The sequence below is a fragment of the Cyprinodon variegatus genome, unplaced genomic scaffold (assembly GCF_000732505.1).
Source record: "Cyprinodon variegatus isolate N-32 unplaced genomic scaffold, C_variegatus-1.0 Scaffold144, whole genome shotgun sequence".
Taxonomy (NCBI): domain Eukaryota; kingdom Metazoa; phylum Chordata; class Actinopteri; order Cyprinodontiformes; family Cyprinodontidae; genus Cyprinodon; species Cyprinodon variegatus.
The window spans coordinates 149,337-170,018 of NW_015150597.1; the positions used below are offsets into that span (position 1 = coordinate 149,337).

Here is a 20,682-nt window from a genome sequence, read left to right on the forward strand (position 1 = left end):
ATTTCCTGCCATGAAGGATAAAGTTTAAAAAAAAAAAAAAAAAAAAGAGGAAAATCAACCATGCAGTCCTAATTATTTATTGAACAGTAATAAAACAGACTTAATACATGGTCATTAACATGCACTGAGGAGCAACACATCTTAGACGGTTCAGATTGCAAACCCCAAGACAGGCAAATGAGACTCCTTAAATGCTCTCATGCCATCTACAGCTACATCTACAGCTACATCTGTACATTACCTCATACATTGCTTCATAAGGCAAAACAAAGATGGAGAGAATGATCAAATCAGCTGCTTAAAAAGGTTAAGACTTTGATTTACAGATTTATGTCAGTTTGTATTAATATGATGCTTTTAGAGTTACTACTTTCAACCCTTTGAATTTTTAAATGAACAATTTAATGTAAATTAAATTCCATTTTTTACACATAATCTAAATCTGATTTACAACTTCATTTTTTACCATCTTCTTTAGATTTTAACAGAAATATACATATTATAGATGATCTGAAACTGGACTAGTGGCAGAATGGTAGATTTGTTTATTCGGTTTACAGCTTTTCTCTCCCAGTCAGAAGAATATTAGAAAACATGTTTTATTACTCTGGATAGATCCAGTGATGCCCGATTGATTCACATAATTTATAATAATGAGTTATTCTATAATGAGTTACAACAGCATAGAGCAATGATCCACTATTTATGGGCCAATGGATGAAGCTTTTCCAAGCTAACCTAACTGCTAGAAAAGCATCTCTAATTAGATCACAGACGTAGCAACACTTTAATGAGTGTTGATGAGTTTAAATTAGTAATGTAGTTGTAAAGCAACAACTACTAGATGGTTGTTCAAAAATTTCAAATGATTTCATCAGCGCTTCCTGTTTATGGATCAGTTCAACTTAATGATGGAAGAAATTAAACGGCATATTTCTAAAGATGGTCATGCACTAGTTATCAGTTGAAATAACAAAATAGCATATTTTTTAAAGAAAGTAAGCTGCAGAGTAATGGGAACGGCAGCATCACAAATTCCAGTTATTTCTATTTTCCAGGTAAAACAAACCTGCCGGCTTAATATCCCTGGCTATTTTCTCACTAATGACATATTTAAAGTATTGGATCTTTTTTAATATGTGATCTATACTCTTGTTTTGGTAATCGATGACAAAAGCGCACATTTTTAGATTCTTATTTCTTTTATATTATGCATTTTCTGGGTTGTTATCAACTTCTGGCATAAATGGTGAAGGCTCCCTAACCTTTGCTGCTCTGCTTAAATCAACAATTTTACATTACATTAATAAAAGCAAAAATAAGGCCCCCAGTTAAGAGCTATTACATATGTGCAGCTCAATTTTGCGTAAAGGACTTTCTTCTGCTTAGTGACCAGTGCATCACCTTCACCTCAGGCTTTAAACCTTTACAGCGCTATAAAAGGTAGGGTGCTTGACGAATGAAACGTTCAAGAGTCAAATAAATGACTCCTTTTCTAAGCTGCTACTGCAGCATATGGATTTAGTTAAAAGGAGTGGAATTTTGAATTTTTACATCATTGCTCCAGCGAACAACTGTTTGTTATGCATAGAAACAGCAATATAATGATGATTTTTTACCGAAGCATACTGTTAGTCTCTTCCTGTCTGCCTCATATTTCCTTCTCATGTTATGCATCTGTAACTGTGCACACGTGTTTGTGCAGCCGAGTGGTGCTCAAGCTGTTCTTCTACTTAATAAACCACACTGTTTAGTTAGACTCTCACCAAGAGAGAAAAGATTGGTGATATAATTAAGTCTTTCATAAAGGATGCCAAGATTTATTGAAGTTTCAAAAAGTTGCAAAACAGCCTTATACCGTTTTTTAGCTTGTATTCATATTTTTCCCATTTTGAAAGCCTGACAAACCTATTGGTTTTTGCATAAGCCAAACCCTAAACACTTCCTCCACAAAGATTTAACTACTCAAATAAATAAACCAATAATATCTAGAAAAGTGCAGCATTACAGAAGAGTAGGGGACTGATTTAATTATTAACTAGGGCTGCACCAATGGGACTAATCGTGATTTATCAATTATTGAAAGAATCGATTAATCGTAAACTGGGCTATATAGACTCTATAACGTGCTTTTAGCTGACAGTTACCCACTTAGAGCAGAGATTATATTAAAATTGTAAAATAAATATACAAACATTTCGCATTTAAGATAAAAAAAACTTTTTCGTCTGTCAATATGCTCTATCCAGAACTCCTCAAGTGGAAAAATTTTTATTTCACTGGTTTAATTTTGAAAAAATATTTTTTTTTTAAGGAACCTTTGTCTATCTAATTATTAATCGATTAATGGAAAAAATAATTGACAGATTGATCTGCCGCCTTTTTGTGTCTCTGCTTCTGTCTCCTTGAATCCCAGTCGGCCTCAGCAGATGGCCGCTCACACTGAGCCTGGTTCTGCTGGAGGTTTCTTCCTGTTAAAAGGGAGTTTTTTCTCTCCACTGTCTCTGCAAGCATGCTTAGTGTGAGGGATTGCATTTGAGTCAATGAGTCGATGCAATCAACTGGTTTTCCTTAGATAGAAAACTTTGAATCAATTTGACTGTATGATCTGGTGAACTGTAAAGTGCCTTGAGATGACATGCGTTGTGAATTGGGGCTATATAAATAAAGTGAAATGAAATTCTTGAGTAATATTTACAAACTATCATTGTTTTACATAGCAGAAGTTGAAAGCTCAAAAAATATAAAACAGAAAAACTGTTATGTGCTGTCCAGCGTTCCTGTTATCCGGTCGCTCCCTGTTTAAAAGAGGAGCTTTGTGAGTATTCAACATCCGTCTGTGAAAAACAGGTTTCTTTCTATGAGCTTCTTGCTACAGCTTTGGTTCCACATTAACATTTATCAGTTTAGTGAAACTAAGATAAAGCAAACTTCCTTTTTTTTTTTCAAACATTATGTGCCCTTTCTTCAACACACAAATGTATTTCTTTGCTAAAGTTCACCTTTAAAAAACAACATCCACTAGCAGTAAATAATCAGGTGAATTAAGCAGAATTACCAACATTTACAGTATAAAGGTTTCAGATAAATCTAAAGAACTTAAATCTTTTATTGCAACAAACATGCAATCACATTTATTTGAAATAAATCAGATTCACTAAAAAGACAGAAAGGTCTGTATGAGGAGAGGTTTTATTGTCGATTCAGCGTTTGATAATTTTCCTTTTAGAAATGGAGTCTACTTAATTTTCTGAACAGCCTTCAAAAACACTTCAGGTGTTCAGAGGTAAAGAATGGTAGGTGGTTTAGTCTTCTGATGGCCTTTTCATTCAATCTCCTATGCTTGGATCACTTGACAAGAATCAATTTGCATACTAATGCATTGCATAGGGTAAGGTCACATCGCAACCAAGGTTATTCATCTATTAAACTACAATAGACTCAAATGTCAATGGTTTTAAAGCAACGTGTGCTTTATGTTCACTGACAGAATAGAGGGATATGTCTCAGTATTTGGTAGGGCACTGAAATGATTAAAACAAGCACTGGCCTGTTTATTTACTCAGGCAGTCCTGCTGCTTTCTCTGTGGGTGCGGCTGGCTTTGTGGCAAACGCTGCTGTTTCTTTTGGAGGAGGCTGTGTGTGGTTGAGTTCGCAAGGTTCGCTTGCAGTGACGTTACAGTAGTGTTCACGCTGAAATGCAGCCAGGGGAGCTGTATGTAGCTCTCAAAAATAACCAATTCTTATCTCAGCTGCTGATATTTCTGAATTTGGACCATTAGCTTTGCAGCAAATAAGTAGCTTGACATGCACAATTGGTGCACGTGTATAAACAGATCAATAGTTTCAGTTCCCACACACAATCATCCAAAAAATCAAGTGTAGAAAGAAAATCTGAGCTCTTTGCACATTTTTACAGCACACTTCATCTTCGATAAAAACGGGAAATACCTTAAAGTCCTCCTAAATAATGCATGACAAGCTTAACTGAATCTCTGCCATGTTTTACAATTCATAACTCGTGAACTTTGATGAGACCTGACTGGCAGGCGCTGTGTGTGGCTTTGTGCTGCTCACTTCACCTGTATTAATGCAGGCTCTCTGTTTCACTGACCCAAAGCTGATATTTTCAGATAATGATTTAATGTCATCTTGATGTGCCCATTTTCCGGAGAGAGATTTAAACTAATCCAGGGCTAAAAAATAATGTATGATGACAAAAGCCAACATATCAAGGTGAATTACAAAAGCCTAGGGACCCAGCCCAGAGGCTGGCTCAAGAGCTACTAACAAAACTAAAGCTAAAACAAAAACAAAGTATGTTTCTGTCACATAAAAAGTCTTAATTTATCAGTCTCCTTTTCATCACATTCAAAAAGTTCCTTTAATCTGATTAAGCCTTTTCAGAACCTTCTTGGTGATTTTAGGGTTTCCTTTCTGCAGAGTCATTATAAAACAAGCAGAATTTACATTTGGTTAATTTGCAGGCTTTCAAATTCACCTTGTATATCTGTTTACTGCAGCAAACCAGAATGAAGGTCCATACTAATGAGGGAGTGGAAATTGTGCTGTTGGCTCTTATTTTTTTTTTAAACATTAAAAACTGCACTCCAAAAAACAGAAACTATGTACTCTTCATTATAAATACTTTAAAGTTGTCCCAAATATTAAGGGATTCAATATATATGATACAGTTTTAAATTTGTGGATACATTTAGAAGAAAGTTGTTTTTAATGTATGAAGCTTTTTTTCTTTTCCAGAGAAATACTATGGAGCAAAATCCACCTTCAATGGAAATTATTCCTTTAACTCTGTGAGTAGATTTCCAAAGGAGGTTTCATACAGAGCTTTTTATTAATTTCTATGTTCAATGAAGCACTTTTTTACGTCTTAATGCACACACAAGCTTGGAGGTCTGCTTTATTGTACAAATCTAATGTTTAATAGCTTGTTCTACCCTGAAAATTGGCTAAACCAATACAACAGCACATTTACAAATTTATCAGGCCATACATGTAATTCTTTACTTTTCTATACACAGAGTCAGACTTTAGAGTTTCCCTTAGCTCATTTTCAAATAGATAAAATCTCCTTGTGCATTTCAGCGAAATATTTCTTCAGTGAACAAACCCACAAACAGGGAGCTAATGGATAAATAAACATAAATCAGGGGTTTTCAAACAATATGACCACTAGTGTTGAGCAAATAATTTTTACCAAGGTTGTTTAGAAGTTTAAAGGCAAAAGAAATGGCACTTTATACTCACACTCATTTGTGAACCTATACTACTCAAATTTTTTAACAGTGACGGATAATTAATACTCTGGGCTTATAAAACATTTCGACATAAGCCTGATCAGCAACATAACAAAAAGAGGACTTGTATTAAGGATGTACACCCCAATTTAATCATAATTACACACTGCAGCACGGAAACAATGGAGAGGAAATTTACCGCTATTCTATTATAGTCAGAAAAAAAAAAATAAAAGATTGAGTCTCAAAAATGGCACCGTCTACTTGAAAGGAGGTATGAGAAAGGGGGAGAGACATGCAGCAATGCACTACAGGCTGGATTCAAACCTCTGTACATGGGTCGAGTGCGCTAACCACCGCACCAACAAACCGCGCCCTCAATTGATCCTTTTATCTTTGAATTTCACATTTCCACTTATTTCAAGTTCTACATTAAATGGTACAATCATGTGCTTAATGGACACGATTTGCACAGTTTAAAGGAAGAATTATGAAAATTCATTAGTATTATTCTGATATTTATTTTCAAAAAGCCTTTAAAACCAAAAAAGTATTTAGTTTCTACCTTAATAAAAGCTCATGTTTTAAGTTAAGGAATAATACGTTAGTTTACTGAAAAAGATTTTTTGACTTGTCACTTATAACAAAAACTACTCTGATAAATGGGACTTAATGTGTTGCGGCCTGTCAATCAATTCTAGAGGCTCGTTTGCAACTGAAAATCAGCAATCTCCATTTTAACCAGAGGCACACCCTGACGGCATTGCAATGATATAAGGTCTGAAACTATCTGATTCATCGTGATGAATCATCAATTAATTTATTTAGTAATCTATTGGAAATGTGGTAATTTAGTTATCGATTCACCAATTATTATGGAGTATAAAGTCTCTAAAACATGCCTTTAGCTGATAGAGTGACCCACTTAGAGCAGTAATTATACCAAGATTGTAAAGAAAAAATATAGTGAATGAGTGTGTGTGAATGACTGTAGTGTAAAGCGCTTTGATCAAGTCCTCTGACTTGAAAAAGCGCTACCGTATATAAGTACAGGCGATTTACCTTGATAAAAAAAAATTTAAAAAAAATGTGTCAATATGCTCGACCCAGAACTCCTCCAGTGAAAAAGATCGAGTTTCACCTGGTTTAATTCCAATATAGTCTTCTTTAAAGAACATTAGTTTATCCGATTATTAATCGATTAATCAAAAAAAGAAAACGACAGATTAAATCGATTTGGAAAATAATTGTCATCTGCAGCCCTAAATAATATACATGTGAAGACATTTGGACATGGGAATAAAAAAAAAAAGCAAGCTTTCGTCCAGCTCCCTCCACTTGGTGAAAGCTTGCTTGATGTTTGTCCTCATTTTTTTTTTTTTTTTTTTTTGTTGTCATAAGTTCTCTTTTTCCCAATTCTTGTGGATGGTGAAAGCTGCCGCTGCATATGTACGGTCCTGTTGGGTGCTGCAGTATTGCAGACATTCAATTTTTGATTTAGCATCTCAAAAAGATCTTCATTAATATCTCTCAGTCGCACTGAACTTCCAGCAAAAGGGAACACGCTATTCCGTGCATTATTCCAGCATCTGTACTTTCAAGATAGACCGTCATGGCGCTCAGCAAAATGGTGAACAGCCTAATTTATAAACTAATATAAAACTTTGCTTATAAAAATATGATTATCTGATATAATTATCTGATGTCTGATTATAAGTGGAGGTAATAATACACCCACAATAACAAATATGTAAAGGCAATCATGGATTTCAGGCTGTAAAAAAGAGAAATCGTTACACAAAGTCTAAGCAATTTAATAAAATTCATGTTTTTTTTTTTATTTCATAAATATGTCAACAAGGTTTTTAAGAAAATAACTGTTTTATTAATTAATCAGCATTTCATTAAAAAACTGTAAACTTTAGATTTAACTTTAGCTTTTTGATAACTTGCATCCCTAATTATTAAAAAATTAAATCATGTGTATGATCTTATCATTTGTTTTATAATCTTAAATGAAGTGATCTTATCTACCAAAAAACACAGATTCATAGCAGTTTAATAGCAAAAATATATATATATCTATGTTGTTTTTTTTTTTAAACACTTTGATTGATGAATTGAGTGACCAACACTTATTTTTTTTTGCTTTTAGTCGTCATTTTTGGGGGCTGCTTCGATTTATAGATAACCCATAATAGAGGAACAAAAGTTACAATCAATTTTCCCCAAGGAAACCTCAGTACGCCCTGAAAATGGACAAAATAAAAAAAACTGGCAGAGTCTAAATCTGCATAATGTAACATAATGGCCCTCAGGGATAGAGAGTTAGACGATTATTAGAAAAGCTAATCACGGTTTTATTGTCCTACGGTCTTCACAAGTCGAGATTAGCCAAATGAAATTTTCAGTCAGAGGAAAGCATAAAACTGCAGGGAGCGGCAATGTCGGAAGAGTTTGTTTAAACATTCATAAAGATCTATTTGCAGCATGAAAACCCCAGCCACTTTAAAGGTAAAAACAGATTAAATTGAATTAACTGCAACTACAGGGGGACTTCAATTTCACCAGCAACACCAAATTACAAACAAATACTGTGAAGCAACACAGTACGACCAACCCAGAATTGAAATCCACTCCTCATCCAGTCTCTAAAATAAAGTGTTTACTGTGTTTAAAGCAGAAATGTCTGTAAATCTGTCTCTGTTTATCAAGAAACAAGGATAAGTGACTCTAACATAACATGTCGTCCACCTCTGCTTCACACTGCATACAAATCTTATCAAATCCCCATGGCCCTTTAAAGCAGCATGGCAAATGTGTTGTTGAGTCTCCAGCCTTTGATTTAAAACGTCGCCCTTGAGCGCCACCATCTTTATCAAATCCCATGTAAACGACACCAAAGTAACTCCACACAACAAAGGGAAACATCCTAGCGATGTAATTTAACCATATTCCTCTGTTCTGGGAGCTGTTACAGCCTTATGTTTAGTCAAAGCGGAAACGTGGCTTTATTATATGAAATGCGTGGCAGAGAATGCATTGAACATTAAGTTCATGTTGCCGGGTGCATCTCTCAGCCTGATGTATGTTAAATTTAGTCTGCTCTTAAGATTGCCTACTATTTTTTTTCACTTTTTCCAAAATAGAAGCTATATTAAATAAAAAAATAAAGTCCACACCATCTGCCTCTGGCTGAAGATCTGATGTGTGAGTGCAGATCAAAGTATTCATTTTTAGTCTGGGCCTGGCACATCTTTAACTGACTACGGGTGCCTTTATTAAACACTATATCATCCAGTTAAGATCTGACTTACTGGTACCTTGCTGTATAAAGACATGCTGCACATCTATGAAATAAAATAGCACAAACACTTGGAGGCATTAAAGGTATCCTGTACTTTTTTACAGGAAATCTAAAAACTACATGAATAGTACCATATACTTTATTAGGTCACAGAAGGGAAATTGCTTTAGAGAAAGTAGTAGCAGCAACCATCAACCAATCACACATGCAATTTCACAGACAATTGAATAACAGGGTAAAAGGCAGCTTTATAAGGATATAAAAACGCATCAATCCAGAATATACATTTATAGAAAATACATATAAAAACTGTAACTAAAGTGGAGCAATTTGATAGGCGACCTAAAATTACAGTGCAAAAGGTTTAAATAACCGCTTACATCTTTGTATTTCACCTCCGAAGAGCCAGACATTCTTCACCGACTCATTTCAAGAGGTTAAGAGATTTTAAATCTTTTTTCAAAAACACCCTTTTGTGCAGTTTGTTCCTAAAGGTAGAAGAAAATTACACTGCTAGAGAACAAAAAGGGAATGCTTTTAACCAAGCCAGGGTCTAATTTCTGGAGCCAGGGTCTAATCCAGGATCTTGGAACATCACACTGCTGGTTTAAGCGCAGTTTATCCAGATCCTACAGAAGTTCTTTTTCTGAGTAAATGGACACTAGTTCTAGTGTAGGAAAGAACAGATGATGATTTGATGGAAGAGAGGTGCATTTAAATAGGGCAAAAAAGGAAGGGAAAACAAATCAAGAGCTTAAATTTGCAGATTATTTGAGAAGTTGGGGTTTTGTTCCTACCAAATTAAGGACAAAACCTACTTTAGTGGGAACTTGTTCACACTTCTTTTTCTCCTCAATCAGCTTAATATTAAACAATACTGGTCCTAATCAAATGCATTGCAACTGTGTGACCTGGTCTAAACAGCACACCAATCAAACAGGTGGTGTGAGTAAGCTCACTTTACCGTTACCTGTACCATCAGAGTGACACTAAGGCTATGTTCACGCTGCAGGCCTTAACGCTCAATTACGATTTTTTTTTTTTGTGAAATCCGATTTTTTTTCTGCATTTTTTACATTTCCAAATACATGCGACTTGTATATCTCCTGTGTGGACTGCTGTCAAACAACCTAAGTGTCCCTCATACGCAATAGAGGATGCAATGACGTCACAAGCAAGCGCGCTCTGTGTTTAGGGAGATAAACATGGATGGTAGTGCTGGAAAACATCTAGTGATCTTTCCCAACGTTGTAAAATCAATCTTTCCTGAATGGTTAAACATAAACACTAATTTCCACATCATCGGCCACCATTGTTGTTGTTTTTCTTGCCACTTCTAGCAAGAAGCAGAAGAGTGACCACTGTCGGGCATTAATATCATTCAGGTCGCATGAAAGCGACCTGGCCGTTCAGACACAGGTCGCATTTGAAAAGATCAGATTCGTATCGGATTCAGGACCACATAGCCAAGTGGCCTGGGTCGCATTGAAAAAAAAAAATCGGATCTATGTTGTTCAGACTGTAATGAAAAGATCGGATGCAGGTCGCATATGGGCAAAAAAAAAAAAAAATAATTGGATTTGGGTCACTTCAGGCTGCAGTGTGATTGTAGCCTAAGAAACACCAAGACCTGAAACAGGATCCAAAATACGAATCTTCCTTAGAATCAAGATTCCAGTGTTTGTCATTAACTGCAGTGAGATGTTGTTCAGACCTCCATCTCAGATGCAATAATTAATAAAAACAAACCTCCAAAATATAAAAAAGGAAAAAAATATATACACAAACAAAATGTATTAAATAGCATTAAAACACACTTTATTTCTTTAAAGAAAACACTTTAATATATAAGAATCCTTGGATGAAAAAGTTCATTCAGAGCTAAAGGTCTAGCCAAAACTGTTTGAGATTCACCTTGTCTGTGCAATAATATGTAATTTAATATATATAAAATGTTTCCTATAAATAACACAGTATTATATTCAGTATTTATGAATTTAGAGGAATAAACTTGAACAATTAACTGTCACATGCTGCAAACAACTTAAAGTCAAAAATATCCAAATATTTTTTGTATTCTTTTCCAAGTGTGATGTCAGGAAAACACTGGTTCCTATGGCTTTAAAGTCTTTTTATCTCACAGGTGTATTTTAAGGAGTTATACAATAATTGTTCCTTTTGAATAAAGCCAACAAGTATTAAAAAAACCTAAAGAAAAACACTTAAAAGACCTTTAGAAAACAAGAGTTGTTAAGGAGATATTTAAGCCCACAGAAGTGATTATTGTAAGGGAGAATATGCATTGTCTTTAAATACTGAATTGATGTGAATTCATTCAGAGTTAATTATGAAAGTTCAATACAGTCAAAGTTATGAAGTGTAATCTATTCCCAAAAGACATCTTAGATCAGACAGTCATTAATTAAACCGCCTGCAAAACCAGACTAATATTTTAGGGAAGCTCAGAGGTTACCGCACTATTCAACAAGAACATGAATTCAGTTAAATCTTAAAGAACTGAATATTTTTATAATCTACAAGGACTTTCTCCTTTTGGGTCTTTGATTATCGTGTAGAAGCCCATGTCAGTCATTATAACATCTTCCTCTGTACTAAGATTCACCTTGTTTGTCTGTAGGTTTGTCTGTAGCATCAACTCCCATGATATTTCTGCACTGACTGACGCTGGATGTCAGTTTGAAGAAAAACTCGCTGCATGATGCTTCAGTCTTACAACACAGCTTCTCTATCAGAGTCTTGAAAAGACGTTTCTGACAGTAAATAAAGCCGAAAAGGCTTTTACGTCTGTTTGATGTCTGAAACATGAAAACCGAACACCATATTCAAAGGAAACCGGAGGGGAGAAAAAAAACAACTTATTGCTGCCTCATTAATATTTAAAACACAGCCAGCTATGATTTTCTTCCTCAACTCTGTAAAGACATCAGGATTCATTCATTATGCCATAACAACACTAATACATTTCAGAAGCCATTCATATGGAAATAAGGCTGAAATAATTTCAAGGTATGTGTTGCTGTGACAAAGTGCTTGTCCACTTAAAGGCTTCTTACGGTTACGCTATTTTGTTGGAAGCTTCAGACTAAACAAATATTTCATACAAAGATAACCTTGATAAACAAAGAATGCTGGTTTCAACCGTCTTGGCAAAACTTTTCCCAAATCAACTTGGATTTTTGAAAAAAAGTAAATGTCATATTATTGAATGAATTAACATTGGATTACTTCCGTTTTTATTTTAGAAAGCTAAATGTAATTTCCCAAGTCACAATCATGTCAGATTACTTCAGGACTGTAGAATAAAGGATACTAGAAAAAGAACCTGTCATACAAAATGAAGTATGACAAATCAAGCTCAATCTAAAGACATCAAGGAACATTCAAGGACAAATGAGAAACAGAGAAATTAGTAATTATCAGTCCAAGGAGAATCCCAAAGCTCTCTATAAGTCTTTGTCAGTCTATATAAACAGAGAGGATCATTACCCACAAATGACAATAACATGATACACTAGAGAACCTTTCATGGGATTGCAAGTCCACGAAAATTAATCCAAAAGCACATCAACAACTAATCCAGAAGGTCACTAACAAACCAGACCAAGATAAGTCGTATTGCCTTATTTATTTCATTTGAGGATCCAGCAGCAAAGAAAAAGAGGCTCAGCTAAATTAGCCTCTAAAATAAAAAAATAAATTGCCAAACCAAAAAGCACATAAGAGACAGTGAGACAAAAACTATATTTCTTAAAGATGCGGGTCCTGCCAGATGAAGAATTATAGGGAACTTTTCAGTGACAGAAAACGGTGGTGTGGATTATTTGGTGCTTCAGGACCTGGATGAGCAGCATGGCTTCTGGTTTCAACCCGAAATTCCTGAAGGAGAATTTCAGGCCTTAAGCCTCACTTGGCTTATTACAACAAATGCTTGTAATGAAAAAACAAGGGTTTTGTCATAAAAAAAAAAAAAAACTTAAAAAATTGGTAAAACCAGGCAGTAACGTTTTCAAGCAAAGTCCTTTAATTATAAAAGAATCTGCTCATTTCATTGAACTTTTGAGAAAGCAATGCTCTAACATTTAATACACACTTCTAATTCAATTACTGAATTATGTGTAAAGTGGATAAATCACAAATATTTTGTAAATAATTGAAATTAAAACTTTTAATCATTTCCCAGAAGTAGTATGTCTCTATATATAGGATGGGCGATACGGCCCAAACTTCTATCACGATACACTTAATTTTAGTCGATGCGAAAACATTTCTATATCAACCCATAGAAGGACTCCCAAAACTGCCCATCAGATGTCTGTACAAACTTATGAAAATTATTTTGGCAAGTTTATAAAACTCCTCTTCAAATAAAAGTTTAGAAACAAAAAAACTACATTAAAACTATATTAAACATGGAACCTCAGACAATGAAAATACTGTATTCACAGACTAACCTATACTAAAATATTGGAAATGTGTTGAAAAGTTATCAGTACAGAATTAATTGAAATGTTATTGAAATACTGATCAGCCCTATTTTCTACACTAAAATATAAATGCAAACAGAAAATATTACAAGAAAAACAAAATGTGCAAACACAATAAAACGAAAAAGATAAACAGTAAGTCCAAATGAGTTATTTTCAGCTTCAATTCCTGTTTAAAAGAACAATTTTAAGGAGGCAGGGTGAGTTCTTTTAAAATCCTCCATTTCAAACATATCTTTTAATTGAATTCATTATTTCGACATTTTACTTTACCAAAAGTATTGTCTAAATCAAATTAGAAAAAGATGATTCAAGTGTGATTTTATTGGTCCGTTCTCATTTGGCTTAAACATCAATTGAAGGATCATCATGGACATCCTGTGTTTTTACACTGTTGAGTAGGGAAGGGGGTCCTGGTTATTTTGGGAAATGGGGGTAAGAGCTAATCAGTTCTTCAAAATACTTTCCTACCCAGTACCTTCCTATGCGGTGTATAAGAATGTGGGACAAAGGCAGTTTGTGTGGAAAGGACAATTAGAAACACCAACTGGGAATATAATGAGTTTTAACTGCCACAGAGAAGCAGAGCTCCATTTCCTACTGCAGGGGAAAAAAACTTCAGCCATTTCTTTTTTCTGGATTATAAATGCAAACGACATACCCAGGTGCTACCACCTGCACAGCAATGAAATCCACAGATAGCTAAGAATAGCTAATATCCTCAAAAGAAATACATTTCATATTAGCATTTAATAGCATTTCCCTGCAGCCTCAAAAGCTCATTTAAATACCCAAACTCTATCAGCAGATAATAAAGTTAACCAAGCGCAGCTTCTTAATTCTACTGCATGTTATCCAAACAACAGCTAGTCAGCCTTCAAGACATCAAATCAACACAACTGTCTCAAACTACCTGCCTGGAAGATATTTCATGCTTAATTTACTTTTGTAATCTTAGAAGTTAATGTGCAAACTATACTTAATTTTCTGTCTGTAATTACCATGAACGCATTATCTCATGTCAGCACTGGGTGGAAATCCAACCTGCAACAAAAACAGGGCTGCACTACCAAGATAAAGAACACGATACCTTGTTGACTTCCAGGATTTCTCTCCTCTCCTCGCTGGTGAGTTGGCTCTGCCCGCCCGAACGGTCCTCGTGTTTGGAGCCCTCATCGTCCACAAAGGGTATCAGTTGCTGGAAAGGACACAGCAAACAAAAGTGAGGTTGTATTACTTACTGTAAAGAGAGGCAGGTGCACTCATAACTGATGCAGATTAATATACACCCTTAAGGTTTATTGTTTATTGTAATAAAATCTGTTTTCAGAGCAATCTGGGTCTAAATACAGAGGGTTTTTTTTTTTTTTATAGTCATATAAAGTTTAGATTCCCATGCTCTGTAGATCTCCTTCCTAGATATTCTGGCTGACATATCAGCAGCCTTCTAGTCGTGTTTCCATGAAATAACAGAAACAAGAGGAATCTGTATGAGCTCTCAAAGTCAGCCAGATCCCGATTCTCTTCTCTATGAGAGAAGAGCGAGAGAAAGAGACAGTGGGTGAGAGATTAATTCATTTTTAAATGCTCTGTGTGCTTGACCTTGTCTGCTTGACACCACCGAGAGGCTGATTTGCAAGAGATTTCAAACTATGGCAGCATTCTGAAGAGCTGCTTTCTTACATCATACTGCCCCCTTGTGGTCACTGCAGCAATGGAGGGCAGGAATAAAGGGCATGAAGTTCAACATATCATTTGGTGCTTTCCTTTCTTTATCTTGGGAACATTACAGAAAAAAACTTCAATATCAAGTAAAAATGAAAAAAAAAAATCAAACATTAAATTGGGTGTAAAACTTTAGGTACGCTTTTAGAATCATACAGCTGTTTAACTAGCCATTCCATGAGAGATTGCTCTGCTAGGCAAAGTAACACATTTTTCTTCATAGTTGAGATTGATAAAATACCAGAGGCTAAACTGCAAAAGTACTTTGATGTGTGTTTGAGTCAATGCTGTGCTGTTGGAACCCAAAGTTCAAATATCTAGCTTCTGATTTGAGGTAAGTTGAAATATTTAGAGAATTCAGTTTTTCATTATTTCACTCACTTGAGCAGCAGTATCACTAACAGCCGATCAAAATAATCCACCAACAATATTGACGGTGCAGATTTGAAAGCCTCAAATATGCTTGTCAAATCAAAACAGCCCAATCTTTGTCCTGTAAAAACAAGTTTTAGAGCTAAAACATATGGAGTACTTCCCCTGCTGAGTCCAAAACAAGGGCGCTGGAAGTTGAGTGGTAACTTCATCTGCAGTAGAGGTTAGGGATCGGAACGGAAAACCGGTTCCTGTTCAGAACCGTTTCCGTGTGTTCCAATTCCATGGCACCGTTTGGCAGCTCGCTTAACGGTTCTTTTAACGGTTCCAGGAAGCACCGGAGCCTAGCGCTGGGCAGCACGACTTACATCATGTTTTCTATGCAAGTTAGGTCACCTTTTTTACGCAAGTTACGCACACGGCCTTCAGTAAGTACAACATGACCAGGCGCAAGTCTATAAAAGCAAAAATGGCGTCCCATCAGGTAAACCGATCGAAAGTTTGGATGCAGAGAGACCTGCGCACATTACATGGCATACATTTTAACGAATGCAGTGTTGTTGATGCTTCCGACAGGAGCTAAAGTTACGACCAGCATTGAAGGCAACTCTGGTGGTAAGTAGCTAGTTTTATATCACTGGCTGTGCTTAATGTGGTTCCTAGTAAATCATATGCCATTTCAGGAAATAAACCCATTTCCTAACTCTCTTTGGGATTATTAAACATGCTACGAAGTTGGTCTGCAGTTCAGGGAGCAAGAGAAAGGTGACGCTCATTTATTTAAATCAGGGGGAGAAGAGTTTATTTCCCGAAATTGTACAGTAATCCTTTTTCATTAAATGGATGCCTTCTCCATTAGATTTAGATGACTGATGAGCAGGTAGTCTGGCGGGCTCAGAGGCTGGCAACTCCCATTCACTGCCTTCTGTTTTCACCGAGGCAGGCAGCTATAGAATGTCCCAAGCGAAAGTAGACTAATGTCATCTTGCACTTACCAAGTTCATTGATTCACAGAATCGATAATGCAATCGATAAGAGAATCAAATTGTTTCACAGAATCAATAAGGGAATCGGAATCGTGAAAATCTTATCAATTCCCAACCCTAGTCGAGGTCTTGGTTGGATTCGGAGAGGAGGAGTCTTTTACAGCTGGATTAACAACTGTAACTTTCAGCAAGTTATTCTCTCCCAGTGAATGTATTAAATAAAATTTACAGTCACTAGAAAATCCATGAAGAGTTTTATTGGTATAGAGTCTGAAAGCATCTATTATACAGAAAGGGAGGAGACAAAGCTTTTTGTTCAGGATTAAATGTTAAATGTTTTGGCCATAATCTTGATTCACTTCACAGGGATTACAGTCTGACACAGCAATGTATTCAACTTCAAGTAAATGGGTGTTAATTAACATTCATAAACAAAGCATATGTGATGACTCAGCAAGGCTCCGCCACACCTCATTTCTGAAAAATCAATTTAAAAACCTTAGAAGCTAAATGGTTCAGAACTAAAAGTTACTTAAGTTAAGGATTTTCTCCCCCCTTTTATCTAAGACAATAAAAAAGCTATTGTGGTTTGAGGTCAGCAAAACATTTTCTCTTTAGAATAGATGTTGTATAGAAAATATTGAGGACTTTTCTGAAAGAAATGGATACGTTTTAAGTTTTCTCCATTGTATTGCACCACATCATCGGACATGCTTAGAGCAGTCTCAGTAACGCTTGACAGGTTATTTAAGTGTACTGCTTTTTTTTTTATTTTAGAATATGCAATATTTACGCAAATACAAAAATATTCAAAAGGAACCCCCCGCCGGAAAAAGACAAAACAATAAAAAAGTAAGAAAAACAAAAGTATTGCCTACCCGGAAGTTATTCTGTTTGCGCATCCGAAGGATGGATCATGCTTCCGGTAGTGACGTCACTACCCAGGAAGCACGAGCCGTACCATTTGGTCATTTGCGCATGTGCTAGCAGATATTCATTCAGGTAGCCATTAATAATAATTATGGTAGTAAAAGTACTTATTTTAACGCTTTCAGAAATAATTTCAATGCCATGAACTAGTACACATGACTCTCATGTGTATATATATATATATATATATATATATATATATATATATATATATATATATATATATATATATATATATATATATATATTAAAAACACAAAGAAATCCTTTGTCACCTTTAACGTCGACAGAATGCAGCCATGTCCTGAATTCCTTGATTTCCAGCCATTTTTGCTGGAATTTGCATTTTCCCATTCTCTAGCTTTTCCTCTGCCTCAAGCTTCTTTTCCGAACATACGGCTTTACAATCAACGGGAAGCAGTTCCGCGCAAATATATCACGATATAATATACCTGAAAAAATTGTTTTTATAATTGTATTTTTTAAAGCATTTTAAATACCACAATAATAACATTTAATGAATTTTTATGCCAATTAAGGCCTTAATTTAAAAAAATTATAATTTTATGACTTAATGATTTTTAATGACCCACGAAAACCCTGCTTACTAAAGAATGCTAAAGAACATAAACTAAATAAAATAATTTATGACTTTTCTGAAACAATTTTGATGCTTCTTACATTTTCTCCATTAAACTGCTTGTCTGACATCATTGGAAATGCTCAGAGCAGTCAGGCAAACTATGATTAAACCATGTTTATCTGTATTTTAGTTGTTTCTTAATTTAGATTACGCCTTATATACCCTAATGTTAACATTAAAGGAAAAAACAAAACTCAATAAGACTAGATTTATGTTTACATCCAGAGCCGAAAAAGTTATCTCCAGGAAGTAGCGTAGGATCCCATTTCCTGTCCGGATCAGGCACAGACGACTGATAAAACAGAAAGGATTTTAATGCATTTATTTTCTCAGAAAATACATGACATATTATAATTTAGTATGCTATTTTTAGAAAAGGGAAACCTTATTTTGGTTTTTTTTTGTTAAGTAAAATTGAGGGTGACCCGGATGTATAGCTGGTCGAGCATGTGCAAATGAGCTGATGGTATGGCTTGTGCTTCCGGGACGGATCGGGTAGTGACTATTAGTTTAGCATTTGCAAACATTTAACTTGCCTGTCCAAAAGGAAAGCAGTTACCTCGATGTGGTTTCAGAGCTACAAAGAAGCCATTTCTGAGCTCTATCACAGAGCTGCTAGGTCTCATGTGACTTCAACTTACTGTTCCCATTGGGGCAGAATTCTTTTGTGTCGATGTTGGCAACATATTTTTGAAGACCTAAGTACTTTGATTAAAAAGCTGTAGCTGTGACCTTAGTGGTTCATTGGTTTCAAAAATCTTTCTTTCAAGTTATATGAAAACCAAAGTTTAAGTCTTCTTTTAAGGTTTAACAGGTGGCCGTTATTTGAACATATGCTGACAGGAAAAAAGGTCCACAAACCAGGGACAGCTGCATCTAGAACAGAGGCCTTCTAAAATGGGTTGCCGTCAGATCCTAATAGCTCCAGACTTATAGTTAAAAAGTTTAGCATCTTGACAGGTTACCTTTGAGTCTAATTAAATTAAGTAAACAGGATACATAAAAAAAAAAAAACAACAACAAAAAAGACCTTTAAAGGCTTCTAGAAAGAGGATTGGTCAAATATCTTACAGAACTATGCAAATAATTAAGGTTATCTACAAAAACACCTGTCCATGTTCAACTTGTGTATGGCTGCTTCACCAAACATCATAGGGTGGCACTAGTCAGGTCTTGTGTGTGTAAAGAGAATATCTACTATGAAATTAAACTAGTGCATTTCATTCATTTCTTATAATTACTAAAACAAACTGTTTAACCTTCCACCCTTTAAAAAATGGTGGAAAAGGTTCAGGTAAATAATTCAAGTTCAATGGTATGTATACTATTGACTGAATCAGTATTACATGAAACAGAGTTTATATAAATAAAGATGAAAGGTTTCTGAACAGACAAAGTTGCTTTTGCCAAAGAAACTATAAATGTTCCCTTTCAAAACAAAGACACTCATAGCAGACAAGATCAAAAACACAGATTAGGTTGGAGAGCCTCCAAACAAATTATAAGCACAAAAAAGGGAAATGTAGGGAAACACTTTTTTCCAATCAATTTTAATTATCTTTACTATACATTTTTTCAAGTTCTTGCTCATTTTAATTTTTTCCTAAAGCTGTGCAGCTGCCTATGCTACAGCAGGATTTAATTGCTAAATAACAAGTGCATGAGTAGATCTAAAGCGAAACAAGATTAAAGCAGACAAATCAGTGAGGGCAAAAGGTCAGTGAGGGGAAAATAAGAGCATATTTGAGGGCTAAAGAAGAAAAGGGTGAAATATTTAACCTGATTGCTCAAACAGCAACAAAAGAAACAAAGAAAATCATTGATTCAGAGAGTTTACTGGAAAAGCTCTAAAGTGTAATCTTAAAAGAAGAGAGAAGATGTACATCCTAGAACATACTAAAGTAGAAACTCGACCTCAAGTGAACCCCCAGGAGAAAAACACAATTTTTTTTTTCATTAGATCAGTTTAGAGCAAAGCTAATCTGCATATTGAATCTTGAGGGTAGTGGGCATATTTGGGCAGAGGAAAGAGAGGAAAATAAAATGTGCCGAGTACAGCTTGGAAAAGATGGATGTAGACTGCATTGTGCATTTGAGTCAGAGTAAATGTATGTGCGAGAATGTGCCCATGTGAGTCATAACCTCTACCTCCTCTGCAGAAAGATGGATGTGGTTTCCAGCCTGACAGAGAGGAATGAGCTAATGAAGTTCTCCAGGTTGCCTCGGTGAGACAAGAGGAAAAGGGCAGCAGGAAAACAAAAAGAGGTGGAAACAGGGGAAAGAAAAAACAAAGTACGGTAATAAGAAAATAACAGGGTGAACGGATAAGGAGAGAGGGAAATGAAACAGCTTGACTTTTGGCTGCAGGAAATGAAATGAGCTGCAGATGACTTGAGCAAGAGTGAAAAGGAAGAAAAAGAATTTAGCAGAACTTTGATAAAAAGTATTAGAGGAACGCTTTGATAACAGACCACATCAACTGGGGAAAAAAAAAACAAAAAACACTGGATATACTAATTGGGAATGGGTAATGCATTAGGGACAATACCATGGCACATCGTTTCATGAAAAAGGAAATTATTAACCCACAGAGGACTTTAGAAATTGCAAGGAATGTGACAATGAGAATCTGATGCGATTTATTAAAATCTCACTGCAGCAACTCTAAATAGTGATCAGTACTTTGTATTAGGCTTCAATGCATTCATGATCCAGACACTGACCATGGCATTACCAAGATCCATAGCAATTTTACATAAAACTAAGATGCTATATTTCAAAGGTTTTTATTTCATGTATTACCGATGGGAAACATGGTAAAGAACTACAATAAAAAAAAAAAATATATATATATATAAAAATATATAATAATAAATAAGGCAGGATTTTGTGACTATACAAATCCACCATTTATAAACTCAAAATGAAATCTAAATATTATGTATATCATGGAACA

The 20,682-nt window shown here is 35.2% G+C and overlaps 1 protein-coding gene across 1 annotated transcript in view; it reads right to left on the reverse strand.

Moving 5' to 3' along the window:
• The window catches only part of med30 (mediator complex subunit 30), a 55,692-nt gene that overhangs the window by 25,703 nt on the left and 9,307 nt on the right, over positions 1-20,682 (reverse strand). The window contains exon 4 of the mRNA XM_015376941.1: positions 14,161-14,268. Coding sequence (XP_015232427.1) covers positions 14,161-14,268 — 108 coding nt within the window. The remainder of the gene's footprint in view (positions 1-14,160; positions 14,269-20,682) is intronic.